This window comes from Etheostoma spectabile, chromosome 8 (genome assembly GCF_008692095.1).
Source record: "Etheostoma spectabile isolate EspeVRDwgs_2016 chromosome 8, UIUC_Espe_1.0, whole genome shotgun sequence".
Classification (NCBI taxonomy): domain Eukaryota; kingdom Metazoa; phylum Chordata; class Actinopteri; order Perciformes; family Percidae; genus Etheostoma; species Etheostoma spectabile.
This window is the reverse complement of record NC_045740.1, coordinates 17,382,638-17,396,444: the sequence shown is the minus strand read 5'-3', so window position 1 is coordinate 17,396,444 and position 13,807 is coordinate 17,382,638. Positions and strand designations below refer to the sequence as shown.

Here is a 13,807-nt window from a genome sequence, read left to right as displayed (position 1 = left end):
TGGTCTGGGCCTGGGCCTGGGCCTGGCCTGGGTCTGGGTCTGGGTCTGTTTCCCAGGTTTCTGCCTAAAAGGAGTTTTTCCTCGCCACTGTCGCCCTGTTGCTTGCTCTGGAGGAAACTACTAACTGTTGGGTCCTTGTAAATTCTGGAGAGTGGTCTAGACCTGCTCTACCTGTAAGGGTCTCGATATACTCTTGTTATGAATTGATACTATAAATAAAATTGAATTGAATTGAATTGAATTAAAAGTTCTGCAAGTAAAAGTACAAAAGTATTAATATTAACGGTACTTAAAGTACCAAAGTAAAGGTATTGATTATTCAGAATAACCCATTCCAGAATCACGTTTATTATATTATTGGATTAAATGATGTATGCATTAAGTTGTTCATCATTTAATGTTGCAGCTGGTAAAGTTGGAGCTCATTTTACTTACTTTATACTGCTGGGTAGTTGTTCATTTCAATCTTTATCTAGAAAATACATCATAACTGTTAGTCAATTATGTTTTGTATTACAATCTAAACTTGCAAAGTTAAGGTGCCATGGCATGACAATTTCACTTTATGTGTTGAGGTTTTTAACACTAACATAGTTTATCCAGCCTGCCTATGGTTCCCAGAGGCTAGAGATGAGATAGGTGTAAACCGAGCAATGGTATCCTGCTCTGCCTTTGAGAAAATGAAGCTCAGATGGGCCAATCTGGAATCTTGCTCCTTATGAGGTATAAAGGCAAGGTTACCCTCCCCTTTCTCTGCGTTACCCTCCCAGAAAATTTGGCCCCCCCATGAGGAGAGAACATCATGGCTTTCAAACGAGCAAAGCGGCAGTTCAGATACAGATTAGGGGACCACTAAGGTCCATATAAAGAGACTTCAGATACAGTATTAGGGACCACTAAGTCTATATAAAGAGCTTCAGATACAGTATTAGGACCACTAGGTCTATATAAAGAGACTTCAGATACAGTATTAGGACACTAAGGTCTATATAAAGAGACTTCATATACAGTATTAGGGGACCACTAGGTCTATATAAAAACTTCAAACAGTATAGGACCCTAAGGTCTATATAAAGAGACTTCAGATACAGTATTAGGGACCACTAAGTTCTATATAAAGAGACTTCAGATACAGTATTAGGGACCACTAAGGTCTATATAAAAGAGACTTCAGATACAGTATTAGGGGACCACTAAGGCCTATATAAAGAGACTCAATACAGTATAGGGGACACAAGGCTATATAAAGAGACTTCAGATACGTATTAGGGACCACTAAGTCTATATAAAAACTCCAAAAGCAGCATGTCATGGACCTTTAACTAAAGTTAGCAAATAATTGTAGTGAAGTAGAAGTATCGGAGGCAGAAAATGGAAATACTCTCTCTTCAAAATTGTACTAAGTACAGTACTTGAGTATAGGGCTTATTTACTTCAGTCACTGCAGTCGAAACACATGCAGTCTACAAAAACCTTGTCTAAAAAACTGTTGACAACGACCTTGAATCAGGAACTATCTGATCAATTATAAGAAAACGTGATTGGAGATCTGACCAGACCTTTGATATGAACTCTCAGCCACAATTCATCTGTAAGATACGATGAGTCACAGTTACAGGGGAAAAACCTAATTAAATTTACCATACTGATGTTTTCTGCTTCCGAGTCTCGCCATCCTTGGCACACTGAAGAGGAGAAGCAGAGAATCTGAATTATTATATTATATTATTATATAGCAAGAATCTGAGTTATATAAACATACATACATATATACATATTTTAATAACATTTTGTTTCCAAAGTGACTCTTCGCACTTGTTGTTCAGAAGAAATGACATAATCTGTCCCCTCAGATCTTCCCTTTAATGTCCGGTGACTGAGTGCAAGAAGGAACATAAAACATTGATAATAAGATGCACCTCCAGTTACCCAAAAACATCGGTTACAATATGAAAAATTATCTCCACCAACTTTTACCGTCCAACTGGAAAAACCCATCCAATCTGGAGCCGACAATGGTTGGATATTCAGCTGGAGGATCTTTACATATCATCAAGAGCATCGCTGATAACTAACTAAATAAACTAACTTAGTTATATATTGTTATTTTTTTACTAACTTAATTCAACACTGATTGAACTTACGGATGGACCTGCAACTCACCCCTGACGGTCATCACAGCAGCTGCACAGGTACAGGAAGCAGCGTGGGGTTCAGGATACGCTCCTACACACACACACACACACACACACACACACACACACACACACACACACACACACACCACACACACACACACACCACACACACCCACACAACACACACACACACACCCCACACACACTATTTTGTTAGCTGTAAAACAGTGCAGTACTGCAGTGTTAGAGGTAGTATAGTAGCCCAGTAGTACCTGGATGAGGCAGCAAAGGTCTGCCGGCGTATCTGATGCTCCTTCCATTCTTTGCTGCTCGCTCTTCCCGCCAGACCTTCAACTCAGTGGGCGTGAACCACTGCTGTTTGTGTCTGATGCAGCGACCTTTTACCCCCTGAAAACGAAACCATGCTGTAGCGTGGTTAGCCACGACAACACACTCAGAACCCAGTACCACAGAGCAATAAGGAGCCGTATTTACTGTATGAGGGATGGAAAAAAATGAACACTCCCACTGTCACGCTGTGATCAAATCATATCATAATCATATATTTATTATACAGAAAGTTAGAAAAAGTAACCATTACATTACATATAAAAACGGGCCTGACGGTTTTCAGCAGGTTCCTGTTCTGCAGAAACAAAACATGGGTACAGCACGTCAAGACAGACATTTATACAAGACATCCGCTGAGCTAGATAAATACGGACAGTGCCAACAAGGCTTGGATAATACATAACAAATGCCAATTAAGTAAACCGGAGATCAGACTTGTCGGTCGTTTGAGGCGGAGGAAACATCCTCTATCGCGCCGCCACAGGATCGATTCAACACGACACAACACAGCACTGATCTGTCCAGGAGTTTGTGTAACAGCTGACTGTTACCTCTGTAACCTCCGTCTCTTTCTCAGTGAAATGAAGCTGCATTCAAGTGCGTTCGGAAACGTCAAGATCTATACCGTGATTGAAAACAGTAATTGGGAAATATTAAGTCCACTACATTGGGGGTTAAAGAACACAGAGGACGCCACACAAGTGGGCTGCTTGAATTAAGATCAGCTGTACCCGTGTATGGAGAGAGAGAGAGAGAGAGAGGAGAGGAGAGAGAGAAGGAGAGAGAGAGAGAGAGAGAGAGAGAGAGAGTGTTGATGTGGAGCTTCCTGACTGGCAGGCATGAACAGCATTGCGTTAGCTTCACCACATCATAAAGCCGCTTTAACTGGTAATCTCCTTGTAAGAGACAGCAGTGTGTGCAGTACAACGGGTTGATTACCTGATCCAGTCGGGTCTTGTAGAGACTCCGCTGGGTGTTCCTGCAGCGGACAGGCAGCTCGTTGTTTGTACACTGAGGGGTCCCAGTTGTACTTGGAGCAAATCTTTGTCCGGTGTGGAGCACGGGTGGGTGGAGACTGTGGGCCTGAGGGACAGACAGAGCCTAAACAACACGGATGCAGATCAGCAAGAGTAGGAACAACCTCGTTCAACATGGACAACTCAGAGACCATCGTCAGATTTTACCTACACATACGCGTTTCCACATAGGCATTTCGATGGGCCGTTTGGAGGCCGGTGCCTAATCTCGATCACAGGCGACAGTCAAAAAAGGTCCTTTCTTTTGCCAGGAAAAATGGTTCCAGAGCGGCACCAAATATGTGCTGGTCTTGAAGCGACTCATACCAAGTTCCTACTTTACGTCAGGGGCTGGGTTATCGTAACAACTGAATGTTTCTGACTGACACTTTTTAAAACACAGAGTTTGTGGAAAACTTAAAGCCACTGAGAGCTGCTATACGACTTGAACAAAGTCTGTGGCTAGTAACTAGCGGACGCCCTCTCTTCTACCTTACACCGCTCCCCGAAGCCTCCTGTTGAAATCACTGACTCTAATATGTCATTGTTGCATTTTGATGATGATTTATTGATCACAATGTTTCTTCAAATGAACGTGCAAGAATCCCTGGGTCCATTAAACTCCAGCAAGAACTATTTATACATCCACATAGCATCGCTGTGTGTACGATTTTGATGGCGGTTAACCCTCCTGTTTCCCCTCGGGTCAAATTTAACCCCCTCACAAAAATAGTCTATATCGTGAAAATATGTTTCTTTTAAACTAAATTACCACAAAAATGGATTGGATTCCTTACAACGGCTCTTTGCACATACAACGATCACTTTCATTCCTGACTAAACTTACCTGTATGTTCCTCTGATCTTAACTATTAGTCAAAATAATTCATAATTTTCTGCTTTTTTCTCAAATCTTAGTATAATTCTATATAAATGAGGGTTATTGACATGAATTTCCAAAAAGTAGCGTAAAACTAGTGGAAGTAAAGGTGTTGTTAGTGAAAACTAAAAGAAGATTGAAAAGGGACAAATTGTTCAATTGTTGTCCGCTTTTTTAACTCGGGATTACCACACCAAGAGTTAAAAACTATTTGTGCTCCTTTCGATTACCACGCACCCCCCGTTACCTGTTTAAGGTTCCTAACCTAAATAGACGTCACTCAAGCCCAACAGGGACACCATGGACAATGACGTTGTAGTGGCCTGGTGTTGTACCACTTGTGTGTTGGTGTGTGCGTCAACCCGGCCTGTGTGTGTGTGTGTGTGTGTGTGTGTGTGTGTTGTGTGGGAGTGTGTGGTAGAGGAGAAGTGAGAGAGTGATGCCTCTAAGTCCACACCACACACAGACACAGACACACACACACCCGACACACACACACACACACACACACACCCCCACACACACCAACACACACACACACACACACACACAACACACACACACACAACCAGCACCACACACACACACACCACACATCACACACACACCACACACACGCACACACACATACAAAAAGGACGTACCCTGGTGTGCCTCCGGCGGTAGCAGATTTGAGGCCAGTAGCTCCACGAGCTGCCATCAGTGTGAACTACAATCAAGTGGCCTTTCCGGTACTGAGACCATCCACCCATGCTGCATGGTGTTGTCCTCCCCACTCTGAGACACACACACACACACACACCCCACGCACACACACACACCCACACACCCACACACACACACACACCACACCCACAGTAAATCAGTAAAACATTAATAAAACAAGGTACTGGGAAGTCAAAGACAAGTACAATGACTGAAGATCTAGTGAGCCTTCAGGAGTTTTTAACGGGTCCTTTACAGTGGTGAATATATCTAAGTTTATTTCAAGGTACTTTACCTTATACTTTTACTCACTCTTTATTTTCACTTTTTGAACTGTAGTATTGATAAAGTTTCTCACTCTAATGGTGCCTTCAACACACACATCTGCTTCGGGAAAACAGAAGCTCAGTCATTTTAATATCCTGTATACTGACAATAATTTGCACCAGTCTAGTTTGCAAGTCAAGTGTGAACAAGAGAACCAAGCCCTGTTAACTCTGCTGGACATGCCAAGGGCACGGTGTGACACTGAGGTTGTTCAGGAATTATTATGATGAGAAACATCAGTTTATAGATCTGGAAATCAAAAACCACTGAAAGCTGTCCTCTTACAGAGCCGCACTGAGCTTGTAAAGTGTTGTGTTCATCTACCAGCACGTGTTCAGGGAGACTTCCCCGACGTGGCCACCGTCGTCGTAAACACGTTGTCCTCTGGCAGATTAACGTCCGCCACCGTCACAACCAAGCCGTCACCATCTGGGTGATCAACAACAAAGATTCAAATATTTAATCTTCTCATCCATCGTCCAGATGATTCCTTCTATGTTTAGAAAAAGTTCCTTCAGAATTTGGCAAATGGTAAATATCGCCAGAATAAAAGACCTTTTCTATTAACATGTATAAGTGAGTTTCCGTAAGGAAATAGCATTTTGAAGGTTATCATTAAGTGCTGCACGATATTAGGAATTTGCGATAAAGTTGAATATTTGTGATACATTTTATTACCACCAATAACTAAACGAATATGGATATGTACTCAGTTTCCGCTTTTCTGCTGCTTTCAGAATTCTGCTAAAATACAGCAATTGCTTGTTGAATTATACAAATTAATGGAAATATTTTTGCACATTCCTTAATTAAACAATTGACACATTTGAATTGAATAGATAAAAGCACCAGTCAAAAAAATGACGAATACCTTTGAAGGAGTTTCTTTCTACTGAGGCTCTCTTTAGACTAACTCAGAAGTCTATATGGGTTGAAAACATGAACTGTGAACCCACAGTTATTCTCAGATGCATTCTTAATATTTCAGACGTCACTCTAAATCTGAATTTAACATTGATTTGAAGATAAAACTAATAAATATTACAACCGTGCAAATCATAATTTTTCAGCTGCTTGTGTTGAAAACCACTCACCCAGACTGGCTCCAATGTTCTTTTAAATAACTATTCACTATCACTATCTGACAATTTAATCTTGAATATTAGGGGGAAATGCAAACGTTTACTATTCAACCAATTTACGAATCAGCACTTTTTCGTTAAGTGTTTACAACTCTTTGTTCAGCATGTTGCTATGCATCAAGCTATATAAACTTTAAATACAGTTAATCTTAATCCATCCACCAGTTCAATGTGGTGGGCTAGCAGTGTAAACCAGCTCTACAAAACTGGATTTATTTAAAGTTGTGTAGTTGGTAAACGATGTCAGTCATGCCGACTAATAAAGACTTGTCAAATAAGTAAACTGAATATTTGTCGCTATATAACATAGATAATCATGCAATATATGAAGGTCAAATCTTTAAAATTACAAAATACTTGAACGGAGTTTGGCACTCACACACACTGTTGTGTAAATTAACCACAATCCTGTAGCTCCTGGAGAACGATCGTGTTAAACTTTTGTTACTAATTCACATACAGAAGTATCACATCCCAGCCATGTTTGTGTTTAACGTGTTTACGTTCTCCTGAAAGTTAATACATCCATGTTCATGGCGAGTTGAAGCTGAACGGCCATTATTAATCGTAACACGAGCTGTGCGCCCGCCCCGCTCAGCAATGGTCCTCTGCTAGCTTAAGCCCGCCTCCTTCCTGCTAACGCCGCCTTCGGCCTCGTCCGGATTCGGCGTGGACTCGCTTCCCATGTCGACTTTGCCCGTTCCGCCATACACGGCCATCGTGGTTGGACTTCGGCCTCCGACTTCGGTATCCGAGCCCTTGCTCCACCGGCGGCATGTCGATGGGCGGTTCATCCAGCCCGACGCTTTCGGTCGCCGAGTTCCGCTTCGTCATTACCTCCTCCCCGAACGAAAAACGCCCGAACGTGCCCGAGCGGCCGCGATGTTCTTAGTGCGGGCGCGAGAGCACCGAGCCAGGCACGAACCGAAGTAGAACCCGGCAAAAACACGGAACCCGCATCACCGACAGTCGCCTCAAATGTAGTTCCGCGAAAGTGAAGTAAAACGTTGAAGAATCAGCGAGCTGATCGTAGAGAGGACGCCGCTAAAACCGATGGCTTTCATAAGATTCAGGAAAATATGAAGCCCCTTTCCGCTTGTAAAAGAACCATAAAATAAAGATGAAACTTACCTTGTTATAAAATACAAAAAAGCCCCATGGTATTGCGATTTATAAGTTGAGAGAAAACGTAATAGTGCCTACTTGGTGAATTAAAGGTCAAATTATAAGGTTTTTTTAATTTTAAAAACGAAAGAAATGTTAGATAAAAAAAAAATATATAATATAATCATAACTATGGGATTAATACAAATTAAATTTAAAATTTTTTCCTCCTCATCTATTTTCCTTCCTGCAGCAGATCTTTAGGTAGGCTACAACATGTTGAGCTCGAAAAGTGTTTTTTGTGTGTGTTTTTATAACAGTTTGGGAAATATACGCTACATATATATGAATAGCTATATATGTAGCTATATATCTATGCTAAATCTCTAAATAAGCAAGATACTTAGTTGGCTGGCTGGACTAAGTATAAGACCAAATTGTCTCTGTGGTTTAAAAAGTTGAAAAGACATCTTTTTTCTTTGGGATGGACACAATTGAATAATATACTAAAAATGTACTGTACTTTCTACGATTAGTTTCACAGCCACATGCACGCATAATGCCAGAATTATTGGTACTAGCTGCTAGTGTTAAGCGCGAATGGACTCTACTTGTGCTATCCTTAGCAACGATATTTTCTTCAACAGACATTGAAAGTGGAGTCCCTACCCGATTTGATTGAGTGCCGTGGGATTTGCGCAGGCTCAGATTTAAACCGTTTGCCGCATAACTGTCATACTGAAATGTGTGCATCCTACTTATACACTTTTCTCTTTCCAACACGAAGATGGAAATCATTTCAAAAATCTTTTGTACCAACTATACACTGTTTGAAATGCAACATTAGCTAAAGCGCTCATTAAACCTTTATAAGTTACACCTGTTGTTGTGTTTGATGCTACTGGTAACCAGCATGAACCAAACTTCGTTATTAGTTCCACTTTTACTGTACTGACCATTGCAGACAGTCTCTCGTTAGCATCTTGTACGCTACTCGTCTGCAAGGTGACGCAGTTCGCAAGATTCCATCTGCACTCTGACTTACGCGGGTAGTGCAAGCGACAAAGAAACACGTACATTTCCCAGTTCGGTAACTTAACATGTAAACGCGGAAGTAACAGAACGGTGTAACTGTCCATATGTGGCTGCTGCGGACTCCCCCTGCCAGCATTGGAGGTTAGTTCTTCTGTCACGTGTAGCGTTGTAATTAAACAACAATGTCTTCAGTGGAGCATCTGATGAGTTCGGTCAACGAGCGACTGACGGCTGCTGCTCAAAAATTTCGAGTTTAAAAAAACATTCGGCGAGTACGAGAGAGATCAGTCGTCAGCGCAGACGTTGGATCGTCATTTTTTTTTTGGGAAACCCCACATAAATTTACACAGGATCAAACAAGTGAGTAACAAGTTGACTTATTTTCATGAAAACCTACAAAACAAGAGATAGCCGATCACTAACGTCTTGTGTTTTAATACAAACTGGTACGAATTTTGCTCGCATGTTCTGCATTTCTTTTACATGTCTTATATTACTATGTCTACTTATTCTCTTGTGTTGTTCCTAGTTATGCTGATCGTTAGACTTTATCCTTAGCACCAATTGGACTCATAGGCAACTTTATACCGTGCATCAGTGCATTTTTTAAAGGTATTTATTATAGTATTCTTTTCTTCCTATGTCCCATATTATTCACAGTGGTTTTGTCTTTTTACCATCCTTCCTCAGCTATATATTATCGTCTCTTTCCTTTTTTACCATCACACTCGTAATCATAATGCTTTTATTCTCTGTTCCTCCAAGCCCCACAGCAACATAGTCTGAAGGAGAGAGGAGGGTCAATTCGGAGAGGAATTGCCAGTCAGACCAGAGGATTCCAACCTCCCCGATTAAACCGGAACTGGAGGGACTCCGCACCATCAGAAGGAGGAGCATCCTCATACCGAAGCAGGAGACCGATGCCTTTATATTTGACTCCTCACCTCGTGAGGAGAGTAAACACGGTGAAGATCAGACTCTGAACTTTGATCCTGTTGACAGTCTCCTGTGCAGCAGAGGACGATTCTGCAGTCAACAATGCCATTATATCCTCTGTGTGTCAGAAGGCACACAGTGACCCCACACTCTGCACTCAACTCCTATGAACTAGAGATGCAAAAGCCAGAAGAGGCAATCTGGCGGTTCAGGTCAACTAGCAAAGCAGAGCCCAAACCAAATGAGAATGACGTTCGTCAAACAGCAGCATCACAACAACAATGTAAACAACCCTAATTTGTCAAGATTCCAACATATGACTGAAAAAGGTAAAAAGTCTTTTACATAGTGAACATGTTGAAAAGAATGAACAACAACTTAAGTCATTTTTTGACCCACATGAATTCCACACAGGTGAGAAGCCGTATTCTTGCAAAACATGTGGCCAAGATTTCAGACATCAGGTAACTTGAATGCCCCCATTAGGGACCCACACAGGCGGAGAGCCTATTCTTGCGAAACATGTGGGAAAATGGTTAAATTCCATGCGACTTACAGTCCACTGATGGTCCACAGACAGGGTAGAACCGTATCCTTGCAAAACTGTGGTGAGAGCCTTCAGGAACATCGTGAGATTGACGATCCACGTGCAACCCACCACTGGCGAAAGCCAGTACTTCTGCGAGACATGTCAAGAAAAGATTCAATACCGTGTCAGTAGGAACAGGCACCTGAGACCCACACGGGCGAGACAGCCTTCTCTTGCGAGACTGCAGGAGAAGATTCAGTACCATTTCGAAACATGAAAACCACATGAGAATCCACCTGGCGACAAGCCGTCACCTTTGCAGACCTGGCAAGAACGAGTTTAACCTACGTCTGACTTGAATAGGCACGCGTTGACCGCCTCACACTGCCAAAGGCCGGCCCGCTTGCAAGACCCTGCGGGCAACGATTCAGCATCATGTCGACCATGAGAGGCACATGTTTTGACCCACTTGATCGAGCGACGGAGTTTGATCACTCGTACCCAAACTCTTGTTATGAATTGATACTATAAATAAAATTGAATTGAATTGAATTGAATTAAAAGTTCTGCAAGTAAAAGTACAAAAGTATTAATATTAACATGTACTTAAAGTACCAAAAGTAAAGGTATTGATTATTCAGAATAACCCATTCCAGAATCACGTTTATTATATTATTGGATTATAAATGATGTATGCATTAATGTGTTCATCATTTTAATGTTGCAGCTGGTAAAGTTGGAGCTCATTTTACTTACTTTATACTGCTGGGTAGTTGTTCATTTCAATCTTTATCTAGAATAATACATCATAACTGTTAGTCAATTATGTTTTGTATTAACAATCTAAACTTGCAAAGTTAAAGGTGCCATGGCATGACAATTTCACTTTATGTGTTGAGGTTTTTAACACTAACATGAGTTTATCCAGCCTGCCTATGGTTCCCAGAGGCTAGAGATGGAGATAGGTGTAAACCGAGCAATGGGTATCCTGCTCTGCCTTTGAGAAAATGAAAGCTCAGATGGGCCAATCTGGAATCTTGCTCCTTATGAGGTCATAAAGGGCAAGGTTACCTCCCCTTTCTCTGCGTTACCCTCCCAGAAAATTTGGCCCACCCATGAGAGAGAGACATCATGGCTTTCAAACGAGCAAAGCGGCAGTTCAGATACAGCATTAGGGGACCACTAAGGTCTATATAAAGAGACTTCAGATACAGTATTAGGGACCACTAAGGTCTATATAAAGAGCTTCAATACAGTATTAGGGGACCACTAAGGCTTATATAAAAGAGACTTCAGATACAGTATTAGGACCACTAAGGTCTATATAAAGAGACTTCCATGAGACAGTATTAGGGGACCACTAGGTCTATATAAAAAGACTTCAATACAGTATAGGGGACCACTAAGGTCTATATAAAGAGACTTCAGATACAGTATTAGGGGACCACTAAGTTCTATATAAAGAGACTTCAGATACAGTATTAGGACCACTAAGGTCCTATATAAAAGAGACTTCAGATACAGTATTAGGGGACCACTAAGGCCTATATAAAAGAGACTTCAATACAGTATTAGGGGACCACTAAGGTCTATATAAAAGCATCCAAAAAGCAGCATGTCATGGGACCTTTAACTAAAGTTAGCAAATAATTGTAGTGAAGTAGAAGTATCGAGAGGCAGAAAATGGAAATACTCTCTCAAAATTGTACTTAAGTACAGTACTTGAGTATATGGGCTTAGTTACTTCAGTCACTGCAGTCGAAACACATGCAGTCGTACAAAAACCTTGTCTAAAAAACTGTTGACACGACCATTGAATCAGGAACTATCTGATCAAATTATAAGAAAACGTGATTGGAGATCTGACCAGACCTTTGATATGAACTCTCAGCACAATTCAGTCTGTAAGATACGATGAGGTCACAGTTACAGGGGAAAAACCTAAATTAAATTTACCATACTGATGTTTTCTGCTTCCAGAGTCTCGCCATCCTTGGCACACTGAAGAGAGAGAAGCAGAGAATCTGAATTATTATATTATATTATTATATAGCAGAGAATCTGAGTTATTATATAACATACATACATACATATACATATTTTAAATAACATTTTGTTTCCAAAGTGACTCTTCGACCTTGTTGTTCAGAAGAAAATGACATAATCTGTCCCCTCAGATCTTCCCTTTAATGTCCGGTGACTGAGTGCAAGAAGGAACATAAAACATTTGATCATAAGATGCACCTCCAGTTACCCAAAAACATCGGTTACAATTATGAAAAATTATCTCCACCAACTTTTACCGTCCGAACTGGGAAGAAAACCATCCAATCTGGAGCCGACAATGGTTGGATATTCAGCTGGAGGATCATTTACATATCATCAAGAGCATCGCTGATAACTAACTAAATAACTAACTTAGTTATTATATGTATTATTATTTATTACTAACTTAATTCAACACTGATTGAACTTACGGATGGACCTGCTAACTCACCCCTGACAGGTCATCACAGCAGGCTGCACAGGTACAGGAAGCAGCGTGGGGGTTCAGGATACGCTCCTACACACACACACACACACACACACACACACACACACACACACACACACACACACACACACACACACACACACACACACACACACACACACACACACACACACACACACACACACACACACACACACACACACACACAGTATTTGTATAGCGTAAAACAGTGCAGTACTGCAGTGTTAGAGTGTAGTATAGTAGCCCAGTAGTACCTGGATGAGGCAGAGCAGAGGTCTGCCGGCGTATCTGATGCTCCTCTTCCAGTCTTTGCTGCTCGCTCTTCCCGCCAGACCTTCGAACTCAGTGGGCGTGAACCACTGCTGGTTGTGTCTGATGCAGCGACCTTTACCCCCTGAAAACGAAACCATGCTGTGAGCGTGGGTAACAACGGGACAAACTACTCAAGAACACAGTACCACAGAGCAATAAGGAGCCGTATTTACTGTATGAGGGATGGAAAAAAATGAACACTCCCACGTCACGCTGTGATCATATCATATCATATCATATATTTATTATACAGGAAAGTTAGAAAAAGTAACATTACATTACAATATAAAAACGGGCCTGACTGGTTTTCAGCAGGTTCCTGTTCTGCAGAAACATAAAACATGGGTACAGCACGTCAAGACAGACATTTATACAAGACATCCGCTGAGCTAGATAAATACGGACAGTGCCAACAAGGCTTGGATAATACATAAACAAATTGCCAATTAAGTAAACCGGAGATCAGACTTGTCGGTCGGTTTTGAGGCGGAGGAAACATCCTCTATCGCCGCCACAGGATCGATTCAAAACACGAAACACAAGCACTGATCTGTCCAGGAGTTTGTGTAACAGCTGACTGTTACCTCTGTACCTCCGTCTCTTTCTCAGTGAAATGAAGCTGCATTCAAGTGCGTTCGGAAACGTCAAGATCTATAACCGATTTGATGGAAAACAGTAATTGGGAAATATTAAGTCCACTACATTGGGGGGTTAAAGAACACAAGAGGACGCCACACAAGTGGGCTGCTTGAATTAAGATCAGCTGTATCTCCGTGATGGAGAGAGAGAGAGAGAGAGAGAGAGAGAGAGAGAGAGA

At 41.5% G+C, this 13,807-nt stretch overlaps 1 protein-coding gene across 1 annotated transcript in view; it reads right to left on the bottom strand.

Moving 5' to 3' along the window:
* The window catches only part of deaf1 (DEAF1 transcription factor), a 28,635-nt gene that overhangs the window by 10,466 nt on the left and 4,362 nt on the right, over window positions 1-13,807 (bottom strand). The window contains 3 exon segments of the mRNA XM_032523040.1: window positions 12,120-12,164; window positions 12,661-12,726; window positions 12,933-13,072. Of these exon segments, the coding sequence (XP_032378931.1) occupies window positions 12,120-12,164; window positions 12,661-12,726; window positions 12,933-13,072 (251 nt within the window).